Source organism: Pocillopora damicornis, chromosome 2 (assembly GCF_964200805.1).
Source record: "Pocillopora damicornis chromosome 2, jaPocDami1.2, whole genome shotgun sequence".
Lineage (NCBI taxonomy): Eukaryota > Metazoa > Cnidaria > Anthozoa > Scleractinia > Pocilloporidae > Pocillopora > Pocillopora damicornis.
In genome coordinates, this window is record NC_142671.1 from 10,734,318 (window position 1) to 10,758,985 (window position 24,668).

Consider the following 24,668-nt stretch of genomic DNA (forward strand, 5'->3'; position numbering starts at 1 on the left):
TTGTACACTAGATTTGGACAAATTGCACTATTGTTATAGCCATTTCTCGATGAGATAGTATACACACCATAGAACCTACTCTTTCACAGTTATGTTTACTATTGATGTGGAGGTTGTTTAATTCAAACGTGAACGATGTCTTAGACTAACTTACCCAACGAAGATACTTTCCGATCTGCTCCTTGCGTTTGTCTATGTTCTTCACAGGTAGAAGAACATTTTGAAGCATCGAGTCCAGTTTCTTGACATCTTGCGGAGTGAGAGGGGCTGATTGATTGAAAAGAAGGAAACTTAGGTGCTGGTTATACCCAACCGATTCCTGTTAGCTATATTTCTCCGCTCACTTCTGAAACCGCGACAATCTTGTAGTTCGTGTGTATTGCCGACTTGCATCATTATTCACCGGCTCCGTAAACTTTGTGAAATAGTTTGACACAGGCAGCTCATTTTAAAGCAGCAAACTTCGGACAAGTTTTAGCGAGTATGGGTCGGTAAAATTCCGGCAGATGTAGACAAGTAGTTCTATAGTTAATGTAAGCATGTATCTACAATAAAAGTCCCTCAATTCCATGCATTGTTTCCAGAACAAAAAAGGAAAAAATGCATCCTTACAGACTGTCGAATTCTCTTTATCCTAGTGGTATGGAGGCTCGAAAGTCAGACAGGAAATGGTTGAGTGAAAAGAAGTAGCACTTAGTTAGATATTGATCAATTTGAAACTCTCAGATTCTTTTTTTATTTGAAATAATGTATTGACATTAAGTCTACCACTAACTCTATTCCAAATATACGGTCGAAGAAAATGCAACTTTTTGAAAACTGTGTCCAGATCGGCTGAATGTTGCAGCAGATCGGGGACAGTTATCATTTGATCTGTTCTCCAGTGTATACAAAAATTTATTGCTGCATTTTCAGAGTTTAAATACCGTTTTCAAGTTATGTGGCATAAAAAAGTACCTGAAGATCTCACCTGGTGCATCGGTCTCGTCTGAGAAAATTTCCACCGTAGTGTTGTCATAATCTTCGTCATCACACTTCACAAGACCCTCGGCTGTTGTGTCCCTGGTAACTACTTTACCAACGTATTCCCCTTTCCTGATTTTCAGTCGATTTTCTTCTTTTATGTAATCAACAGCGCAACACTTGTAGAGGAGTGGTGCATGTGTGGGCCTAGGTGCCACATGTGGATGCTGAGTTAAGCTGCTGCAGCGGGCATGCATTTTGGTTAGCAAGGTGTTAAACGGATTTGCCACATGTACCCCATCCACACTGACTTCAGCCTCGGTCTGATACAAGGTAAGTAAATAAGATAGTTTTATGATAAATAGGCAAGTTTCTATGTTTCTTTCTCAGAAATTCGGTTAGACAGCAGCGAGGCAGGGTTAATCAACTAAATATTTCTAGAACTGGGAATGGAAGCTTTTTCCACGCATAAACACAGAACTCTGCCATGTGAATCTTCGTTTCTGCATATACGTGTGATTCCAATTGGTCTTCAATATTGGAACAACGTAACATTTGTCATCTCGTTTCTAGTTATTGCTGAGTGGTGATCACATACTAAAATGTAATCTCTGCAACATTTAGTTTTGATGTAGGGTCGTTGGATTCGGGTGCGTAAGTTAGCGTTATGTAATAATATCTAAAAGTATCTTAAAGAATACCAGTGCCAATCACTGAATCGCAGACGACGGAAAAATCCTCTTAGTAGGTCATTTCATGAGTTTCAAATACTGTTACATTCGTATGAAAGTCCAGCTAGTTCTTAATGAAGTCGGTCTATTTATTTAATGAACTTTCCGTTTCTAACCCTATGGTTCACTCGAAGCAAAAAAAGGGTTTTAAAAAATACTAAGTTCGTTAATGTCTATCATCCCCGCTAAAACCAGTTTGAGAAGATTTCTTGGTCTTGGGAGCCTAATCAAACAAGCTTGAGCCTTAAAGGAAAGTGATGGAAATGGTAAGGGCGGAGAGGTTAAACCTTAATTATAGTTGAACTCCTTTGTTTGTTTTATTTATCAAGTTAAAGAAAAGTAGCCATTACCTCTTCTTTTATTTGCCTTGTTAATTCAAACTTCTCACTGTAAACGACAGAAGTGATAAGAAGCAGTTTATCTCCTTCGGCGAAACTCTTCATCAAGGTAGGATCCATTGCGGTCTTTGCTAAAAGGCCACGGAGATCTGAATCATCGATATATTTCTGGCTAAGTTTTCCCAGTTTTAGAACTCCTTGATCATTACTTAATCTGATGTTTCCCTCCAAAATTCCTCCAACACCCACACCAAGGCTTTGTTCTCTAGATTAAAAAAAATATACACAAATTTCTACATAACTCAAAATAATATGAAATAATGATAACAAATTAAGCCATATGGCTAGCTATGTCAGCGGGAAATAAAGAGGAAGTGTGTTTCCCTGGTTCAGAGAATGATACAACAGCTCCTTTGCTGACAGACATAGAGAGAGTGACTTCCACACGACCATTGCAATGGAAACGAAAACGGCAATAACAGTGACAGAGACAAAGAAGATAACAATGACATTAACCCAAAGCAATGCAATGTCACAGATAATGAAAACGACGATGTCAATAACAGAGGGACAAAGGCAATGACTGATGATAAAGAAAATAACATTGATCGAGACAATAGCATTGTCAATGACAATAATAAGGATAAAGAAATAATTTTTTTTTTCGTCTTGTCACGAGCGTGTGACAAAGAAAAACTTCTGAGTCCCCGCTGGGAATCGAACCTCAGACCCTCGGATTTCGCGCGCTGATACTTTACCACTGAACCACAGAGACTCCTCGGTGAGCGAGGTCTGTTACAAAGTAGTAACGCAGCATTGGTAATGACGATGATGACGATGACAATAAAAACCGACGGTGACAGCAAAAATGTCGACGATAGTAATGAAAAAGACGGTGAAAGTAACGACCACATCGAAAACGACAATGATGATGACGATCACAATGATAAAGACAGAAACAGTGATACTGAAAATCATGTGGACGATGAAAGTGTTATGACTTTTCAATTGCGAAGACGAATTTAAACGATGAAAGTTGCATTGAGAGTGATGAGGACGATAAAAATTGCACTCAGGTTAATTAAGGCCTGGGTCAAAAATGATTTTCGCCTCCAGTGCCCCCCAAGCAAGGTTCGCGAAACTCGCGTGGACTGCGCGAGTAACCATAGTTACTTGGAATCAAGATCGCGTAGTTCGTGAACGGCATCCGCCATTTTGAAGTGTCGGCTTTGCATTGGTTTTCCCCATCTTCGCTGGTAAGTCCGACAATTTATAGGAAGACATCAAAAGAAGGTAATAACATTTTCTTTGCTATCTTCATTTCCTCAAAAAATGACATGATATCGCTATCTTAAAGCCAAAGAGAACCCTTTTGAACCTACGAAGACTTCTAAACACCGCTCTCAATATGTTCATTAACTTCACTACAAATACAATGCAACATGAATTTAAAATATAGCGCTCATTTCTAGAGCTCAATAGCGTTTTACAATGTTTGTAACTTATGCATAGAAAAAAGTACTATGTTTTGTAACAAATGCATAGAAAAAAGTTTCATTGTGGATATACCATTCAATTTTGAAATTAAATTTAGCTTGATAAATCCTCTATCATATCATGATGTGTATACTTATGGCGTCTATCAAAATTTAGGCTTTTGAATGCTTTGGAAACAATTTCTCCAAGAAGCAGATGAATTTACTTACAAAAGTAATCCCCCAGAGCAGTTGTTAGGTAAGTTTAATTGCTTCTGAACACTCGCGTGTCAAAATGGCGGACACTAAGTTGAATACGTGACTGCGAGTTTTCAAAATTCCCACCTCTTAAACGGTTTTAATTTGTCTTTTTTCCAAATAAATAGGAACCTGTAGGATTACTTTCATTTACAGTGGTTGGAACCAGGTAGAGGCTAAGATGTTTTCGGGCGAAAACCATGAAAGAGGAAGCAGCTTCGCAGAGACAAAACTTGATTTAATCTGCCTCGCACATCTCTCTTTTTTTGGCATCCATTCCAAGTGGAAAACAATGAAAAACGTCTCAAATATTCATAGCGATAACTGCATTTTGATTTGCCTTGTGTTTAGTGGTGGGAATTTGCTCAAGAAAGCAACCGACGAATTTGGCGCCTAAATTAACTGTTTTTGGCTGTTGAGAGTGTCATATTACGCTGCCACAATTCAGTCCAAGAGAGATGGTAGTGATACACATTTCTGCCAAGTATGAGAAAAATCCCTCGCAAAATAGCTAATACCTCATTCACACCAGCAAAACATGTTTTGTTAAACTGGTTTTCATTGAATGAAAATTATAAACAGAGAACTGAAAAACTTGATTTTCCATTGGATTCAAGTACTTGCTAACTTGCATTTCCAATGTGCTACATTCAAGTCAAAAATATTCGGTTAAATAGTTTCTATGAAGAAAAAAAAAATTAAACTGTGTTTAACAAAACAGCTTTTAAACATGTTTAAGCTTTGGTGTGAATGGGGCATAAGTTATTCTAAATTTTGTGAAAAATATGGGTTAAAGGCAGGGTGACCCAGGCCTTAATTAACCAGAGCAATGATGACTATAATGACATCAATGACAGGGGTGATGCCGATGTGGATGACGTCGACTGGAATCTCCATTTATTTCATTTGAAATGTGACGCACATTTCCAAAATTATGTTCAGAACGTCTATGAACAGCTTCCTTAATAGATTTTTTTTTCGGATATGAATGAACAGTGTGGTCAATTTTCATCTCGTAAGTGCTTATTTTTAAATGTTTGAGTTGATTTTATTTTTTTTAACTTTTGATGTGTGTTTTCATCTAAATAAAGACCAATTATTATCATCACTATTAGAAGAATGACTGAAGGCGTTCGAAGAATGCACCTTTGAGAAACCTTCCGTGAATGTTAAAAAACAACACTGCACCGGGAGCTTTACCTCACTTGCTTCAACTCGTCGTCCGGTAAAAACAGTTTTGAAAGCAGCGAGAAAGGCAGGACTAATTACAAAAAATTGCGGTTTACTTTCGTGATGTTCTTGCCAGTATTTTTTCTTATTTATTTATTTTTTTAAACATACTTTGTTAAGATGCAACACGTTGATGTGCCATGCCCGAAAAAATTGGGTTAAAGCGTGATCATACCTGGATCCCATAGCAATTGTTTCGTGCGGCGATGAGATAAGCATTTCCTCTTTGATCTTACATTTCGCGTAATCACGAAACACTTTAGTATCTTCTTCACTTTTAACATATTTCGCCAGTTCTGCAAGGACTATGACTTCCAATTTTACGAAAGGTCGCTTCCATAGAGGCCGATTCTTTTGTACCACCATTGTCAGGGGTTGTACCTTATCGATTTCGCCGTGAAGTGCGAGGAAGCATCCCTTACCGAAATTTTCCTCGGCAAACTTTCTTAGTAACTCCTCCATGATCTGAGAACAAATCGGAAGTAAATCGATAGTCAATTCACAATGCATTAAAAATTATTCGGGTCAAACCCACTGTAGTAACTGTCATTACATTAATATCGTAGGGACCCATCAGAGACTTTCAATGCAACCTCTAATGTAGACCAATCAGGTTTTACTCTTCCTGAATAAGATGTTAGCCTATGGCAGGTTACCCCTGCCTTCGTCTGCTTGTTGAATTTTTTAAAATAAACTTTTACAGGAAGAGTGTTGAAAAAATTTCGATTCATTATCCAATTGATAAAAACCCTTAAGTTAGCTACATTTCTAAAGTTCATTTACACTCCTAAGTGGGAAGAGGCATTTTGTCAGTAATGCATCTTAGAAAGAAACGAACACAATGACCTGGCCAAGGTTCGGATCTACAGCTTTTGAATCGGATCCCAGGACTTGACTGGATCGAGGGGGTGGGGGAGGGGAGTAAATCTGCAAATGTCCGTGATCAGTCAGAATTTTCGCTATTTGATAGTTTCAGATTTTTTAAAACATTTGAGCTTTCCCAACAGAACATACTATATAGCACATGTTTTTTATCGCTTTTGATATCAGTTTTAGTATGGCTTTGCTGACAAGGTATTTTGACGTATAATTAGTTGTCATTTCTTAAATCGGCTGAGAATCCCTAATATCACCAGCAGACGATTCTGTGTCTCGCACAGAAGATATTTTTTCGAATGTTACTATCGCCCGATTTTTCAAGATGTTTATCCGACTTTTTCAAATAAGGAAAAAAAAGGAGAGAGGGTATGTTTTACTTCACGACGAGTGTGTCTCTATGCTCACCGCTATTGATGCATGACTTCAAACATCATCATCTAAAAATGGACCCCGCAGTAACGGGAAAAAGCATCACAAAATACAGCTGCATTTTGAGTTACTGTAACTCAAAACGCAGCGGGCTAACACAGGCGGGATGCACTGAAATAATAACACGTAAAAAGTCCACAACAACCAGTTAGAACTGGGGTGATCATCTCAATTTAATGCAGACCAAGAATACGTAGTTGGAACAGATCGAAATCAAACGTCACCTCTTTCATTTTCTTCGATAAAAGAAACAAAATATTAAAAACAAAACAAAACAAAACATAAAAAAACCGCATATTGTGCCAACACAGAACAATTGTTCTGGAATCAGATAAGTTCAAATCCTCACATTGGAAAAAGGCTCATCTTTGATTCGAAAACAGTCCTCGCAAAAAAGAATTCTTAGTCTATCGTAACGAACATAACGACTTCCATATCATATTGTTGATCCTAACGGCACACACAATGTTCATCACGTAAGAACCTACACTTTATAATATGACGTTTAGCTTGAAAATGAATTCGCTGTTGCTCATTTGATAGGCTTTCCGACCCGGAAACCAGAGTTAATCAGAATTCTAATCCTTGCGGAGCACTCGCATTTTCTTAGTCCTTCCTCGTAATAGGTCTCTTCATATATCGCCAAAATTCTTTATCGCGGGTCCCTTTATAAGCGACCAGCGTCAGAAATGTCAGACGGAAATGAACCCTCACTGGCCTTTAGAATTGTAGCCAACTTCAGGGGTTTTGTAACAAGAACAACAAATTTGATTAAATAGAAATGAAAACACAACTTTTTAATTTTCGTCAGCGGAAGATCTTTCTCTAGAAGAACAACACTGAGCTCTAACAAATAAAATTCACCTAGATAACCTACACATACAGGAATAATGAATATAATAGATTTATAGATTAAAACAGCGCCGAAATATTAATGTATTAATCATCCAATGTGTATGTGTAACCAAAGAAATGAACACAAGTAAAAATAAGTAAAAGAATTTAAATCCTAACAGTGAAGAGAAAGACCACTTGGCTATCTGCGAAAAACGCACAAAAAATCTTGAAACTTCAAAATGACAAACAAGGAAAAATTCGCCAAGAATCAGCGTAAACGACTTGAATTCGAGACCCCTGGTTATAATTCCGGCAAATTTGCCATGAATTCAGCGTAGTACAGTTGAAATTCTTTCTAGTTTTCTAAGCGCTATGACCGTACTGAATACACCGAGAACTTTGACGCTCCAGGAACTTTAATACATCAATTTCGTCAAAAAATATTATGAACGATATTGTAAATAGTCATCTATAGACTTTCAAATACGATAAAATAATTGGATAGCTAGAATCAGAGCAGTGTTTGTTCAAGTATGGAAAAGGAATAAAAACTACATACCGTCTGAAACAAAATCGTGTTGTTAAATATTGTTTTGATCCCAGCTGACAAAACCTTTGAGTTCTGATGCGTTAATTCACTCTAACATTGACTCTCACTTCATGTATTTAAATCGGACAAGCTGTATCAATATCATGGTATGATTAATTTCGGTTTCTTCAATGATGTACTTCATGATATTTGGACAGGAAATGTTTTGGGATGGAGAACCCACCAGAGAGGGGGAGGGCAGGGGAATTTGTTCAAGACTAACTGAAGGCCAACGAGCAACTTGTCGGTTTTTTATCCCTATTTCACCCAGATTTGAGTATTATATGAATCTGGTTGAAAACTTTCGATATTTAAAACGAAAAAATTGCAAACTCTCCAGTGAGGAGGGGCTCAGCAAAGAGGGAAGGTTATAACAGTGTTAACGGCAACCACGATAAGGACACCAATAGTTGGCGTTTTTAACGAGTGAAAATAAAAAAAAAACGTAGAAATAAGTACGTTCGACATAAAATTGTTTTATTTCTTGGTTCATACTTTTCGTTGCGCACTGGTTTTTGCAATTCTCTTCGGAGGGGATGTTTACGATTATGATAGACCATGTACAATATGTTAGAACGTGATTTATGAAAACTAGGTCGAGTGCCTGAAGTTAAGGCTCTTTGGCGAACTTCCCGGGAAAAATAAATGGAAAGACAAAGAAATTTTCTGTGGAGTGTTAAAAACAATTTAAGTTCAGCTTTTCTCGTCTTTTCATGCTCATCGACCGGAAATGTTAAATCACGAGCGAGAAGTTGACTCTTCCATTTCTTCGTTAAGAATCTTTCGATCGACCAACTCAGCAGCAAGAAAAGTCCGCAAGAGGGTTTCATTGCTGTTACCAAGAAGAAAATTTAGGCGAGGGATGAGGGCAGATGGAAATTAATTGTTAGCTTAGTGAATGACGTCGCTAAGTTTTCCAGTAGAGAAGCAAGGGAACTTTTTAAAGATTTCCTTTCATTGCCTATATACAAAATTCTTTTTACGGTTAAAACATGCTAAGCTTCCTGAAGGGCTGATGTTGTTCCCTCTGATTTGCATTAAGAAACAAAACGATTATGACTGTGACACCAAGGAAAATGATTGCTTAAAAAATCAACTCATTTCTCTCGAAAAGTTTGCTAATGGCCATAATCATATTCTTAATCGGTGGCAGATCCATCTTAAGCTTAATCTGTGACGAAAGCACGTAACTAGGATGCCAAATTGGAGCATAAAAAAGTGCCGCCAGGGTTTTACTCCAGAGAAAGTCTTGTACTTCAGCTATTCAAACTTTAAAAGGCATTCTCTCGCTCTTTATTTTGTTTGTCCCCGTTCTTGTAGCTGACGCCGTTGTTTTCTGTCGAAAGTATTAATTTTAAGGAGAACGGCGAGTTAAATGGAAAAAACTCAAGATAATTGTGAAGTTTAGAATAACGCAGTTAACTTCTACATGCTATCATCCTTACTCCCCAAAGCCGCTTTTAGGCCAAAAACACAAAGCGACAGACTTAAAGTCAAGGAAACACCAATACTGATACAATCTACTTTATTTTTTGAATTTATAGCTTATAGCAAACAAACTCTACGGTCTTAGTTACTTGGGTTACATGCTATGATTACAATTACTTGGAATCATCTAAGGGAAGAGAAAAGCTGTCCACATAAAAATCACCTTTCAAATAGACCAGTCATGCTCTCAACCGCTAGTTCAATTTCAGATCTCGTTGGAAGGCTTGCAGAAGTAAATGGGCAGGTTAGAATAGCGCTTCGTTGTTCTTTTAAATTAGATACGAAGAGTTAATGAGGTTTATACTTTCAGCTTTCAAAACTTTAGCTCTTGAAAGATCATAATCTACATAATCTCTATTGATTTAAAAATGCTAGATCATGATATTAAATTTGAAATAATCTGACCACCAGACGTCTTTCTTCGGCTACTGAAACCCCTAGAATAGTTCTCTGTCACTTTAGAGAATTATCTAAAATGTAAGATGATGGTGGTCCCACACAGGGAATCTTGTAACATGGACATAAACCTGAAAAATATAGGGAGAGTAACTTGATGTGCCGTGTGCATTAACCGTTATGTGGCAGGGGCGTATTGCTGGGACGTGAGATAAGGACAGAACTTCGTGATTCTTACACATACCGCCATACACACAAAAATGCAGTGGGGAAATGTCCTTTGTAAATGTTGGAGGAACATGTCCTCCAATTTAGACAGCTAGGTATTCGCGATACTTTAGATGCGATGACTGCATTGCTTCAAAGAAGAGAAAATGGTGAGTCTTCCTGTTTAATCAATGGAAAAACCCATTTGGCTGATCTCTCCGAAGATACTGGCCAGACATCATTGTATGTTAGCTAGAATCTTACGCTTATCCCATTTCAAAGAAGAAAGTAGGGAATAAAAGGAGAAGCAAATGAAAACACAGAGTAAATATGACCCACCATGGAAAACATGGGCACAATTATTGCTATTACGCGTGTGGGAAGAATCTGCTCTTAATATTATGTCTCGCCTGATGTCCCAGCTAAACATCCCCGCCACATGTAGCCTTCGTGTGTAGTTTACACGATTTTTCTCGGTTACTTAGCGCAGTGAAATTTTTCTAGCGACATGTCCTCGCTATAAGGTCCACCACAAAACAGAGAAGCAAGATGCTGAACTGACTTTGACAAGAATTGATTATGACGGATGACAAATCACTAAAAAACAAATTGAAATTCCTTTTTTTTGACTAAGCTCCTCTAATCTCTGCCTGCTGGATTATTTAAACAATAGTATAAGAAACCAGAATTTTCTCTACTTGGATTTTCTCTCCTGACTTTATGATGCTGAATTCATAAAAGATAACTGCATCAATCGGTTCTTTTCTACAGAAATGCACTTTATAGAATTACACATGGGGGATTGAGTCTCTGAGGAAGTTAGAATGACACCATCAAGTCTTTAAGCCATCGATAGGGACTTTACACGAAGGCGATGACTAAACAAAATTATTTATAAGTAGTAGGACAAGAAGCAGAACGATGAGCAGAACGCTGAGGGGCATTTTAATTTATTTTTGCTATCCAATGAAAATAGCAAAGTGATTGAACAACCAACTTCGTCGTTCTCAGAAAAAGGCTGTGGAGTACAGGAATTTCTCGTTTCCCCAATTGGAAATGGAGCATTCTTAGTGCAGAAATTGCAAAAGTATTCTGCCGTCATGCAAAGAAGTAAAGGAATCTTGTTTATTTTAAAGTTCTCACGAAAAACAGAGATACTTTTCATGGACGAAGTCCTCGGCGAAGCCGTCGGTATTTCGTGGGATCCTATGGTATGGATTATCATTGTCGAATTTTGGACAAATCTCTTGCATACTATTGATTACTTATTATAACACGGGGAAAGCAGAACTTAAATCCAATAAATCCCAATTACTGCCCTTAAAGAAGATTCGTGGTCTTACTGTGAGTTCTTATTGGCTCGCTGCAGAATTTCCATCGTTCTAATTGGTCTATTTTGATGAGTTTGATTTTTGGTGTCGCACACTCAATCACGAAGCGACCTTACGTGGACAACTTTTCACAAGTGGAAAATACTCAGTGGTAAAGATTAAAGCGAAAATTGATATTAAAATTACTTCTTGCAAACGTGCTCAGCTCAAACCTTAATCGTTTAGATTAGAAAACATCTATCCTAGTATCAGAAGTATATTGGCCATTGTTATCACAGTCGTGGTTAATCAGATTCTGCATTGCACTGCTCCAATTTTCTCCACTTTTCATCAGTCAAATCTGTTGGAAAAAGGAACACAAATGCTTTCAGAAAGAGTAGCCATCGGCATTTTATTAATAAAAAGATTTGATGTTGTCGCAAGTCGTCGCAAGTCTCCTCGCTAGTGACAGCGTGTGGCGCCATAATTTTGCGGGTTGCCCATGATCTGCACTTTTAATTCAGATTTAAAAAAAAGAATGCGCATGCATATCACGAGGAGTAATTTACATTCGTCTTATTTCAGTCACTCGAATGATCGATTTGCAACAATCTATACCGTGAAAGACAATTTTAAAACACAATTTGAGAGCACTGAATGTGGTAATCACTTGAATGTATACTCATATCATGGAAATGTTATATCAACTTATGATTTTAAATTAAAGTAAGATATTTTCATAATGGTGTTTTTCCTTTCACACGAGTTTTGGTGAGTAACAGTGACCTTCATAAGAGCAAAAACGACATGTTAGATCTCGCAGTCACCATAATGACATTTTAAACGTCACTTCAGAAATGTATGAAAAGCATGATCGCTGCGAGTTGTGTGGATTCCATGTTTTGAAAAATGAGATATTCTAATATTGACATCTGTATCATGAAGCCGTCAATTACCTAAAAGGTGTTTGAGGACAACAACGTATCCGTGAATATCTGGTTTTGTGAGGGATGACATGTCCAGCAGAGTTGATCCCTCTGAGGCGGAAAGAGACGCAAGTTTGAGAAGTTCATAGTCATCCGGTGCTACTGAGTCTTGAATTAGGACCTCATCCTGCTCTGATACCATTGCTGCTTCAAACTTTTAAAAAATAATAATAATTGGGATGTAAGAGTAAGGTAGGGAAACTCTACTTAACTTTTCTATTTCTCTCAGAACGGAAGTTCAGTTGAAGCGAGAGTTACTGTCTAATCAATATATATTGAAGAAATGTAAAATGGTTTCCGTGTTTACATAGCCTGATGTAAACAAGCGGGAGGTTGGGAGAACACGAGATAAGCGTAGGAAACCACGACGCGAAGCTTATCGAGTGTTCTCCCAACCTCACAAGTGTTTACATCAGGCTATGTAAACGCGGAAACCATTTTACATTTCTTTTATAAAATAACTAATGAAAGAGGAATGAAAACCGTGTTTATACATACGCTCATGTAAAATGGTTTTATGGCCAATCAGAGCGCGCGTACTATTTGAATTATTTTATAAATATGTATATATATATATATATGTCCGTCCGTTTTCAAAAACGTTGCAACTTGAAAATGTACATTAAATAAGTGAAACATGTGTTCTCATCAAAAACACTCTTGTATGTAAATTTGCCTATATTTCATGCGTATATTTATTTAATATGTATATATATATATATATATATATATATATATATATGCGCACTAGTTTTTCTAGTTTGAGCACTCTGGCATGGCTTAGATGATCCCACATATGTGAGATCACTTGAGGTGGCTATATAGTCTTTCCTCCATCCTAGCATCAGCACTGCACTGATGAGGCCCAGAAGGCCGAAACAGTACTGTCTGCAGTTAGTTATATATATATATATATATATATATATATATATATATATATATATATATATATATATATATATATATATATATATAGGAAGTCTGCAGGTCGATTTTCGCGTGAAAATACGTTAAAAACTTTAAGTCGGTTTCTTCAAAACAAGACACAGAAATCACACCGCATCATTCCGCCACGCCAAGCACAAAAACTCTACCGAACTTAGCAAACACATCTGGACACTCAAGAACGACAACATTGACTATTCTATTTCATGGCGCGTCTTATCATCTAACTCTCCCTACAACAGCTCCAGTAAAAGATGCAACCTCTGCCAAAAAGAAAAATTCCTGATAATTTACCGACCCGACCTCTCATCACTAAATAAGCGTAACGAACTCGTATCTTCATGCCGACACAGAAACAAAGCGTTGCTACGCAACAGCTGAACTTTAAAGTTTTTAAGTTTACCGCGTATTATGTAAATTCTCCTAGTATATAAACGATAGTCACATGAATATTCTTTCATTAAACCCCTGAAGAGTGAAGGGATTCACGAAACAGGCTTGTCGCGAAATGTAGTTGCGTCCTTTTTTCCTCTCATAATATTTATATATATATATATATATATATATATATATATATATATATATACATAGATACACATATATACAATCAGTTAAAGAATTAAAGAGGAGCGTACTATAGCTGCATTCAAATTTCCTAACTCTTTGTTTTACCTTCGCACGAGTGTTTTCGCTGCCCATTTGTTTGGATGTATTATATAGATCAAGTTATCGAATTAGTTGAAAGTTAGTAAAGACAATTTTAACCCCCTCCCCCCCCCCCAAAAAAAATGTATCAAATTAATTGGGGTGAAAAAATAGGACTACGATTTCACTGTGGTCTAGTAGACAAGGTTTCTAGCTAAATACGTGTGTATCATAGAGTATGAACTAATGATCTTTAATCAATTCTTGTTCGAAATAACTTGACGGTGAAAGCATAGTGAACAACGCAGTAAGGTAAGAAATTTCACGAAGGCTTTGTTACATATTTCAGTAATAATAATAACATAACAACAATTTAAGAAAAGCGGAATTCAGTGATAAATTCTTCCAGATGCACGCACCGAACAGTTTTACTCAAAGTCTTACCGTTGTACACTAGATTTGGACAAATTGCACTATTGTTATAGCCATTTCTCGATGAGATAGTATACACACCATAGAACCTACTCTTTCACAGTTATGTTTACTATTGATGTGGAGGTTGTTTAATTCAAACGTGAACGATGTCTTAGACTAACTTACCCAACGAAGATACTTTCCGATCTGCTCCTTGCGTTTGTCTATGTTCTTCACAGGTAGAAGAACATTTTGAAGCATCGAGTCCAGTTTCTTGACATCTTGCGGAGTGAGAGGGGCTGATTGATTGAAAAGAAGGAAACTTAGGTGCTGGTTATACCCAACCGATTCCTGTTAGCTATATTTCTCCGCTCACTTCTGAAACCGCGACAATCTTGTAGTTCGTGTGTATTGCCGACTTGCATCATTATTCACCGGCTCCGTAAACTTTGTGAAATAGTTTGACACAGGCAGCTCATTTTAAAGCAGCAAACTTCGGACAAGTTTTAGCGAGTATGGGTCGGTAAAATTCCGGCAGATGTAGACAAGTAGTTCTATAGTTAATGTAAGCATGTATCTACAATAAAAGTCCCTCAATTCCATGCATTGTTTCCAGAACAAGAAAGGAAAAAATGCATCCTTACAGACTGTCGAATTCTCTTTATCCTAGTGGTATGGAGGCTCGAAAGTCAGACAGGAAATGGTTGAGTGAAAAGAAGTAGCACTTAATTAGATATTGATCAATTTGAAACTCTCAGATTCTTTTTTTATTTTAAATAATGTATTGACATTAAGTCTACCACTAACTCTATTCCAAATATACGGTCGAAGAAAATGCAACTTTTTGAAAACTGTGTCCAGATCGGCTGAATGTTGCAGCAGATCGGGGACAGTTATCATTTGATCTGTTCTCCAGTGTATACAAAAATTTATTGCTGCATTTTCAGAGTTTAAATACCTTTTTCAAGTTATGTGGCATAAAAAAGTACCTGAAGATCTCACCTGGTGCATCGGTCTCGTCTGAGAAAATTTCCACCATAGTGTTGTCATAATCTTCGTCATCACGCTTCACAAGACCCTCGGCTGTTGTGTCCCTGGTAACTACTTTACCAACGTATTCCCCTTTCCTGATTTTCAGTCGATTTTCTTCTTTTATGTAATCAACAGCGCAACACTTGTAGAGGAGTGGTGCATGTGCGGGCCTAGATGCCACCTTTGGATGCTGAGTTAAGCTGCTGTAGCGGGCATGCATTTTGGTTGCCGTGGTGTTAAAATGATCGACAAACGGATTTGCCACATGTACCCCATCCACACTGACTTCAGCCTCGGTCTGATACAAGGTAAGTAAATAAGATAGTTTTATGATAAATAGGCAAGTTTCTATGTTTCTTTCTCAGAAATTCGGTTAGACAGCAGCGAGGCAGGGTTAATCAACTAAATATTTCCAGAACTGGGAATGGAAGCTTTTTCCACGCATAAACACAGAACTCTGCCATGTGAATCTTCGTTTCTGCATATACGTGTGATTCCAATTGGTCTTCAATATTGGAACAACGTAACATTTGTCATCTCGTTTCTAGTTATTGCTGAGTGGTGATCACATACTAAAATGTAATCTCTGCAACATTTAGTTTTGATGTAGGGTCGTTGGATTCGGGTGCGTAAGTTAGCGTTATGTAATAATATCTAAAAGTATCTTAAAGAATACCAGTGCCAATCACTGAATCGCAGACGACGGAAAAATCCTCTTAGTAGGTCATTTCATGAGTTTCAAATACTGTTACATTCGTATGAAAGTCCAGCTAGTTCTTAATGAAGTCGGTCTATTTATTTAATGAACTTTCCGTTTCTAACCCTATGGTTCACTCGAAGCAAAAAAAGGGTTTTAAAAAATACTAAGTTCGTTAATGTCTATCATCCCCGCTAAAACCAGTTTGAGAAGATTTCTTGATCTTGGGAGCCTAATCAAACAAGCTTGAGCCTTAAAGGAAAGTGATGGAAATGGTAAGGGCGGAGAGGTTAAACCTTAATTATAGTTGAACTCCTTTGTTTGTTTTATTTATCAAGTTAAAGAAAAGTAGCCATTACCTCTTCTTTTATTTGCCCTGTTAATTCAAACTTCTCACTGTAAACGACAGAAGTGATAAGAAGCAGTTTATCTCCTTCGGCGAAACTCTTCATCAAGGTAGGATCCATTGCGGTCTTTGCTAAAAGGCCACGGAGATCTGAATCATCGATATATTTCTGGCTAAGTTTTCCCAGTTTTAGAACTCCTTGATCATTACTTAATCTGATGTTTCCCTCCAAAATTCCTCCAACACCCACACCAAGGCTTTGTTCTCTAGATTAAAAAAAATATACACAAATTTCTACATAACTCAAAATGATATGAAATAATGATAACAAATTAAGCCATATGGCTAGCTATGTCAGCGGGAAATAAAGAGGAAGTGTGTTTCCCTGGTTCAGAGAATGATACAACAGCTCCTTTGCTGACAGACATAGAGAGAGTGACTTCCACACGACCATTGCAATGGAAACGAAAACGGCAATAACAGTGACAGAGACAAAGAAGATAACAATGACATTAACCCAAAGCAATGCAATGTCACAGATAATGAAAACGACGATGTCAATAATAGAGGGACAAAGGCAATGACTGATGATAAAGAAAATAACATTGATCGAGACAATAGCATTGTCAATGACAATAATAAGGATAGAGAAATATTTTTTTTTTCGTCTTGTCACGAGCGTGTGACAAAGAAAAACTTCTGAGTCCCCGCTGGGAATCGAACCTCAGACCCTCGGATTTCGCGCGCTGATACTTTACCACTGAGCCACAGAGACTCCTCGGTGAGCGAGGTCTGTTACAAAGTAGTAACGCAGCATTGGTAATGACGATGATGACGATGACAATAAAAACCGACGGTGACAGCAAAAATGTCGACGATAGTAATGAAAAAGACGGTGAAAGTAACGACCACATCGAAAACGACAATGATGATGACGATCACAATGATAAAGACAGAAACAGTGATACTGAAAATCATGTGGACGATGAAAGTGTTATGACTTTTCAATTGCGAAGACGAATTTAAACGATGAAAGTTGCATTGAGAGTGATGAGGACGATAAAAATTGCACTCAGGTTAATTAAGGCCTGGGTCAAAAATGATTTTCGCCTCCAGTGCCCCCCAAGCAAGGTTCGCGAAACTCGCGTGGACTGCGCGAGTAACTATAGTTACTTGGAATCAAGATCGCGTAGCTCGTGAACGGCATCCGCCATTTTGAAGTGTCGGCTTTGCATTGGTTTTCCCCATCTTCGCTGGTAAGTCCGACAATTTATAGGAAGACATCAAAAGAAGGTAATAACATTTTCTTTGCTATCTTCATTTCCTCAAAAAATGACATGATATCGCTATCTTAAAGCCAAAGAGAACCCTTTTGAACCTACGAAGACTTCTAAACACCGCTCTCAATATGTTCATTAACTTCACTACAAATACAATGCAACATGAATTTAAAATATAGCGCTCATTTCTAGAGCTCAATAGCGTTTTACAATGTTTGTAACTTATGCATAGAAAAAAGTACTATGTTTTGTAACAAATGCATAGAAAAAAGTTTCATTGTGGATATACCATTCAATTTTGAAATTAAATTTAGCTTGATAAATCCTCTATCATATCATGATGTGTATACTTATGGTGTCTATCAAAATTTAGGCTTTTGAATGCTTTGGAAACAATTTCTCCAAGAAGCAGATGAATTTACTTACAAAAGTAATCCCCCAGAGCAGTTGTTAGGTAAGTTTAATTGCTTCTGAACACTCGCGTGTCAAAATGGCGGACACTAAGTTGAATACGTGACTGCGAGTTTTCAAAATTCCCACCTCTTAAACGGTTTTAATTTGTCTTTTTTCCAAATAAATAGGAACCTGTAGGATTACTTTCATTTACAGTGGTTGGAACCAGGTAGAGGCTAAGATGTTTTCGGGCGAAAACCATGAAAGAGGAAGCAGCTTCGCAGAGACAAAACTTGATTTAATCTGCCTAGCACATCTCTCTTTTTTTGGCATCCATTCCAAGTGGAAAACAATGAAAAACGTCTCAAATATTCATAGCGATAACTGCATTTTGATTTGCCTTGTGTTTAGTGGTGGGAATTTGCTCAAGAAAGCAACCGACGAATTTGGCGCCTAAATTAACTGTTTTTGGCTGTTGAGAGTGTCATATTACGCTGCCACAATTCAGTCCAAGAGAGATGGTAGTGATACACATTTCTGCCAAGTATGAGAAAAATCCCTCGCAAAATAGCTAAGTTATTCTAAATTTTGTGAAAAATATGGGTTAAAGGCAGGGTGACCCAGGCCTTAATTAACCAGAGCAATGATGACTATAATGACATCAATGACAAGGGTGATGCCGATGTGGATGACGTCGACTGGAATCTCCATTTATTTCATTTGAAATGTGACGCACATTTCCAAAATTATGTTCAGAACGTCTATGAACAGCTTCCTTAATAGATTTTTTTTTCGGATATGAATGAACAGTGTGGTCAATTTTCATCTCGTAAGTGCTTATTTTTAAATGTTCGAGTTGATTTTATTTTTTTTAACTTTTGATGTGTGTTTTCATCTAAATAAAGACCAATTGTTATCATCACTATTAGAAGAATGACTGAAGGCGTTCGAAGAATGCACCTTTGAGAAACCTTCCGTGAATGTTAAAAAACAACACTGCACCGGGAGCTTTACCTCACTTGCTTCAACTCGTCGTCCGGTAAAAACAGTTTTGAAAGCAGCGAGAAAGGCAGGACTAATTACAAAAAATTGCGGTTTACTTTCGTGATGTTCTTGCCAGTATTTTTTCTTATTTATTTATTTTTTTAAACATACTTTGTTAAGATGCAACACGTTGATGTGCCATGCCCGAAAAAATTGGGTTAAAGCGTGATCATACCTGGATCCCATAGCAATTGTTTCGTGCGGCGATGAGATAAGCATTTCCTCTTTGATCTTACATTTCGCGTAATCACGAAACACTTTAGTATCTTCTTCACTTTTAACATATTTCGCCAGTTCTGCAAGGACTATGACTTCCAATTTTACGAAAGGTCGCTTCCATAGAGGCCGATTCTTTTGTACCACCATTGTCAGGGGTTGTACCTTATCGATTTCGCCGTGAAGTGCGGGGAAGCATCTCTTACCGAAATTTTCCTCGGCAAACTTTCTTAGTGACTCCTCCATGATCTGAGAACAAATCGGAAGTAAATCGATAGTCAATTCACAATGCATTAAAAATTATTCGGGTCAAACCCACTGTAGTAACTGTCATTACATTAATATCGTAGGGACCCATCAGAGACTTTCAATGCAACCTCTAATGTAGACCAATCAGGTTTTACTCTTCCTGAATAAGATGTTAGCCTATGGCAGGTTACCCCTGCCTTCGTCTGTTTGTTGAATTTTTTAAAATAAACTTTTACAGGAAGAGTGTTGAAAAAATTTCGATTCATTATCCAATTGATAAAAACCCTTAAGTTAGCTACATTTCTAAAGTTCATTTACACTCCTAAGTGGGAAGAGGCATTTTGTCAGTAATGCATCTTAGAAAGAAACGAACACAATGACCTGGCCAAGGTTCGGATCTACAGCTTTTGAATCGGATCCCAGGACTTGACTGGATCGAGGGGGTGGGGGAGGGGAGTAAATCTGCAAATGTCCGTGATCAGTCAGAATTTTCGCCATTTGATAGTTTCAGATTTTTTAAAACATTTGAGCTTTCCCAACAGAACATACTATATAGCACATGTTTTTTATCGCTTTTGATATCAGTTTTAGTATGGCTTTGCTGACAAGGTATTTTGACGTATAATTAGTTGTCATTTCTTAAATCGGCTGAGAATCCCTAATATCACCGGCAGACGATTCTGTGTCTCGCACAGAAGATATTTTTTCGAATGTTACTATCGCCCGATTTTTCAAGATGTTTATCCGACTTTTTCAAATAAGGAAAAAAAAGGAGAGAGGGTATGTTTTACTTCACGACGAGTGTGTCTCTATGCTCACCGCTATTGATGCATGACTTCAGACATCATCATCTAAAAATGGACCCCGCAGTAACGGGAAAAAGCATCACAAAATACAGCTGCATTTTGAGTTGCTGTAACTCAAAACGCAGCGGGCTAACACAGGCGGGATGCACTGAAATAATAACACGTAAAAAGTCCACAACAACCAATTAGAACTAGGGTGATCATCTCAATTTAATGCACACCAAGAATACGTAGTTGGAACAGATCGAAATCAAACGTCACCTCTTTCATTTTCTTCGATAAAGGAAACAAAATATTAAAAACAAAACAAAACAAAACATAAAAAAACCGCATATTGTGCCAACACAGAACAATTGTTCTGGAATCAGATAAGTTCAAATCCTCACATTGGAAAAAGGCTCATCTTTGATTCGAAAACAGTCCTCGCAAAAAAGAATTCTTAGTCTATCGTAACGAACATAACGACTTCCATATCATATTGTTGATCCTAACGGCACACACAATGTTCATCACGTAAGAACCTACACTTTATAATATGACGTTTAGCTTGAAAATGAATTCGCTGTTGCTCATTTGATAGGCTTTCCGACCCGGAAACCAGAGTTAATCAGAATTCTAATCCTTGCGGAGCACTCGCATTTTCTTAGTCCTTCCTCGTAATAGGTCTCTTCATATATCGCCAAAATTCTTTATCGCGGGTCCCTTTATAAGCGACCAGCGTCAGAAATGTCAGACGGAAATGAACCCTCACTGGCCTTTAGAATTGTAGCCAACTTCAGGGGTTTTGTAACAAGAACAACAAATTTGATTAAATAGAAATGAAAACACAACTTTTTAATTTTCGTCAGCGGAAGATCTTTCTCTAGAAGAACAACACTGAGCTCTAACAAATAAAATTCACCTAGATAACCTACACATACAGGAATAATGAATATAATAGATTTATAGATTAAAACAGCGCCGAAATATTAATGTATTAATCATCCAATGTGTATGTGTAACCAAAGAAATGAACACAAGTAAAAATAAGTAAAAGAATTTAAATCCTAACAGTGAAGAGAAAGACCACTTGGCTATCTGCGAAAAACGCACAAAAAATCTTGAAACTTCAAAATGACAAACAAGGAAAAATTCGCCAAGAATCAGCGTAAACGACTTGAATTCGAGACCCCTGGTTATAATTCCGGCAAATTTGCCATGAATTCAGCGTAGTACAGTTAAAATTCTTTCTAGTTTTCTAAGCGCTATGACCGTACTGAATACACCGAGAACTTTGACGCTCCAGGAACTTTAATACATCAATTTCGTCAAAAAATATTATGAACGATATTGTAAATAGTCATCTATAGACTTTCAAATACGATAAAATAATTGGATAGCTAGAATCAGAGCAGTGTTTGTTCAAGTATGGAAAAGGAATAAAAACTACATACCGTCTGAAACAAAATCGTGTTGTTAAATATTGTTTTGATCCCAGCTGACAAAACCTTTGAGTTCTGATGCGTTAATTCACTCTAACATTGACTCTCACTTCACGTATTTAAATCGGACAAGCTGTATCAATATCATGGTATGATTAATTTCGGTTTCTTCAATGATGTACTTCATGATATTTGGACAGGAAATGTTTTGGGATGGAGAACCCACCAGAGAGGGGGAGGGCAGGGGAATTTGTTCAAGACTAACTGAAGGCCAACGAGCAACTTGTCGGTTTTTTATCCCTATTTCACCCAGATTTGAGTATTATATGAATCTGGTTGAAAACTTTCGATATTTAAAACGAAAAAATTGCAAACTCTCCAGTGAGGAGGGGCTCAGCAAAGAGGGAAGGTTATAACAGTGTTAACGGCAACCACGATAAGGACACCAATAGTTGGCGTTTTTAACGAGTGAAAATAAAAAAAAAACGTAGAAATAAGTACGTTCGACATAAAATTGTTTTATTTCTTGGTTCATACTTTTCGTTGCGCACTGGTTTTTGCAATTCTCTTCGGAGGGGATGTCTACGATTATGATAGACCATGTACAATATGTTAGAACGTGATTTATGAAAACTGGGTCGAGTGCCTGAAGTTAAGGCTCTTTGGCGAACTTCCCGGGAAAAATAAATGGAAAGACAAAGAAATTTTTCTGTGGAGTGTTAAAACAATATAAGTTCAGCTTTTCTCGTCTTTTCATGCACATCGACCGGAAATGTTAAATCACGAGCGAGAAGTCGACTCCTCCATTTCTTCGTTAAGAATCTTTCGATCGACCAACTCAGCAACAAGAAAAAGTCCACAAGACGGTTTCATTACTGTTACCATGAAGAAAATTAAGGCGAAAGATGAGGGCAGATGGAAAATAATTGTTGAATGACGTTGCTAAGTTCTCCAGTAGAGAAGCAAGGGAACTTTTTAAAGATTTCCTTTCATTGCCTATATATAAAATTCTGTTTACGGTTAAAATATGCTAAGCTTCCTGAAGGGCTGATGTTGTTCCCTCTGATTTGCATTAAGAAACAAAACGATTATGACTGTGACACCAAGGAAAATGATTGCTTAAAAAATCAACTCATTTATCTCGAAAAGTTTGCTAATGGCCTAATCATATTCTTAATCGGTGGCAGATCCCTCTTAAGCTTAATCTGTGACGAAAGCACGTAACTAGGATGCCAAATTGGAGCATGAAAAATTGCCACCGGGGTTTTACTCCAGAGAAAGTCTTGTACTTCAGCTGTTCAAACTTTAAAAGGCACTCTCTCGCTCTTTATTTTGTTTGTCCCCGTTCTTGTAGCTGACGCCGTTGTTTTCTGTCGAAAGTATTAATTTTAAGGAGAACGGCGAGTTAAATGGAAAAAACTTAAGATAATTATGAAGTTTAGAATAACGTAGTTAATTTCTACATGCTACCATCCTTAGTCCCCAAAGCTGCTTTTAGGCCAAAAACACAAAGTGACAGACTTAAAGTCAGGGAAACACCAATACTGATACAATTTACTTTATTTTTTTGAATTTATAGCTTATAGCAAACAAACTCTACGATCTTAGTTACTTGGGTTACATGCTATGATTACAATTACTTGGAATCATCTAAGGGAAGAGAAAAGCTGTCCACATAAAAATCACCTTTCAAATAGACCAGTCATGCTCTCAACCGCTAATTCAATTTCAGATCTCGTTGGAAGGCTTGCAGAAGTAAATGGGCAGGTTAGAATAGCGCTTCGTTGTTCTTTTAAATTAGATACGAAGAGTTAATGAGGTTTATACTTTCAGCTTTCAATACTTTAGCTCTTGAAAGATCATAATCTACATAATCTCTATTGATTTAAAAATGCTAGATCATGATATTAAATTTGAAATAATCTGACCACCAGACGTCTTTCTTCGGCTACTGAAACCCCTAGAATAGTTCTCTGTCACTTTAGAGAATTATCTAAAATGTAAGATGATGGTGGTCCCACACAGGGAATCTTGTAACATGGACATAAACCTGAAAAATGTAGGGGGAGTAACTTGATGTGCCGTGTGCATTAACCGTTATGTGGCAGGGGCGTATTGCTGGGACGTGAGATAAGGACAGAACTTCGTGATTCTTACACATACCGCCATACACACAAAAATGCGGTGGGGAAATGTCCTTTGTAAATGTTGGAGGAACATGTCCTCCAATTTAGACAGCTAGGTATTCGCGATACTTTAGATGCGATGACTGCATTGCTTCAAAGAAGAGAAAATGGTGAGTCTTCCTGTTTAATCAATGGAAAAACCCAGTTGGCTGATCTCTCCGAAGATACTGGCCAGACATCATTGTATGTTAGCTAGAATCTTACGCTTATCCCATTTCAAAGAAGAAAGTAGGGAATAAAAGGAGAAGCAAATGAAAACACAGAGTAAATATGACCCACCATGGAAAACACGGGCACAATTATTGCTATTACGCGTGTGGGAAGAATCTGCTCTTAATATTATGTCTCGCCTGATGTCCCAGCTAAACATCCCCGCCACATGTAGCCTTCGTGTGTAATTTACACGATTTTTCTCGGTTACTTAGCGCAGTGAAATTTCCCAGCGACATGTCCTCGCTATAAGGTCCACCATAAAACAGAGAAGCAAGATGCTGAACTGACTTTGGCAAGAATTGATTGTGACGGATGACAAATCACTAAATTAAAAAACAAATTGAAATTCCTTTTTTTTGACTTAGCTCCTCTAATCTCTGCCTCGTGGATTATTCAAACAATAGTATAAGAAACCAGAATTTTCTCTACTTGGATTTTCTCTCCTGACTTTATGATGCTGAAGTCATGAAAGATAACTGCATCAATCGGTTCTTTTCTACAGAAATGCACTTTATAGAATTACACATGGGGGATTGAGTCTCTGAGGAAGTTAGAATGACACCATCAAGTCTTTAAGCCATCGATAGGGACTTTACACGAAGGCGATGACTAAACAAAATTATTTATAAGTAGTAGGACAAGAAGCAGAACGATGAGCAGAACGC

The 24,668-nt window shown here is 37.4% G+C and overlaps 2 protein-coding genes across 2 annotated transcripts in view; both read right to left on the minus strand.

The window, feature by feature from the left end:
- The window catches only part of LOC149049865 (uncharacterized), a 13,693-nt gene extending 5,873 nt beyond the window's left edge, over positions 1-7,820 (minus strand). The window contains exons 1-5 of the mRNA XM_089198690.1: positions 7,700-7,820; positions 5,171-5,460; positions 2,045-2,297; positions 971-1,286; positions 155-267 (exon numbers count right to left, since the gene is read on the minus strand). Coding sequence (XP_089054816.1) covers positions 155-267; positions 971-1,286; positions 2,045-2,297; positions 5,171-5,457 — 969 coding nt within the window. The 5' untranslated portion in view covers positions 5,458-5,460; positions 7,700-7,820. The remainder of the gene's footprint in view (positions 1-154; positions 268-970; positions 1,287-2,044; positions 2,298-5,170; positions 5,461-7,699) is intronic.
- A 2,938-nt stretch (positions 7,821-10,758) lies between these two features.
- LOC149049866 (uncharacterized) lies at positions 10,759-21,748 on the minus strand. Its single transcript, XM_089198693.1, has 7 exons — positions 21,617-21,748; positions 19,088-19,377; positions 16,209-16,461; positions 15,123-15,450; positions 14,307-14,419; positions 12,087-12,270; positions 10,759-11,491 (listed from the first exon to the last, which is right to left on the minus strand). The coding sequence occupies exons 2-7, from the start codon at positions 19,372-19,374 to the stop codon at positions 11,436-11,438; spliced, it is 1,221 nt and encodes a 406-aa protein (XP_089054819.1). The 5' UTR covers positions 19,375-19,377; positions 21,617-21,748; the 3' UTR covers positions 10,759-11,435.
- Positions 21,749-24,668: the final 2,920 nt, after the last annotated feature.

What these genes read in the sequence shown, in the direction of transcription:
- LOC149049866 (XM_089198693.1), bottom strand. Translation starts at nt 19,374, where the DNA reads ATGGAGGAGTCACTAAGAAAGTTTGCCGAGGAAAATTTCGGTAAGAGA. An exon ending in AGACGAGACCGATGCACCAG is followed by an intron (nt 14,420 to 15,122) that starts GTGAGATCTTCA and finishes TCAATCAATCAG; the next exon opens with CCCCTCTCACTCCGCAAGAT. An exon ending in TCGGAAAGTATCTTCGTTGG is followed by an intron (nt 12,271 to 14,306) that starts GTAAGTTAGTCT and finishes ATTTTTTAAAAG; the next exon opens with TTTGAAGCAGCAATGGTATC.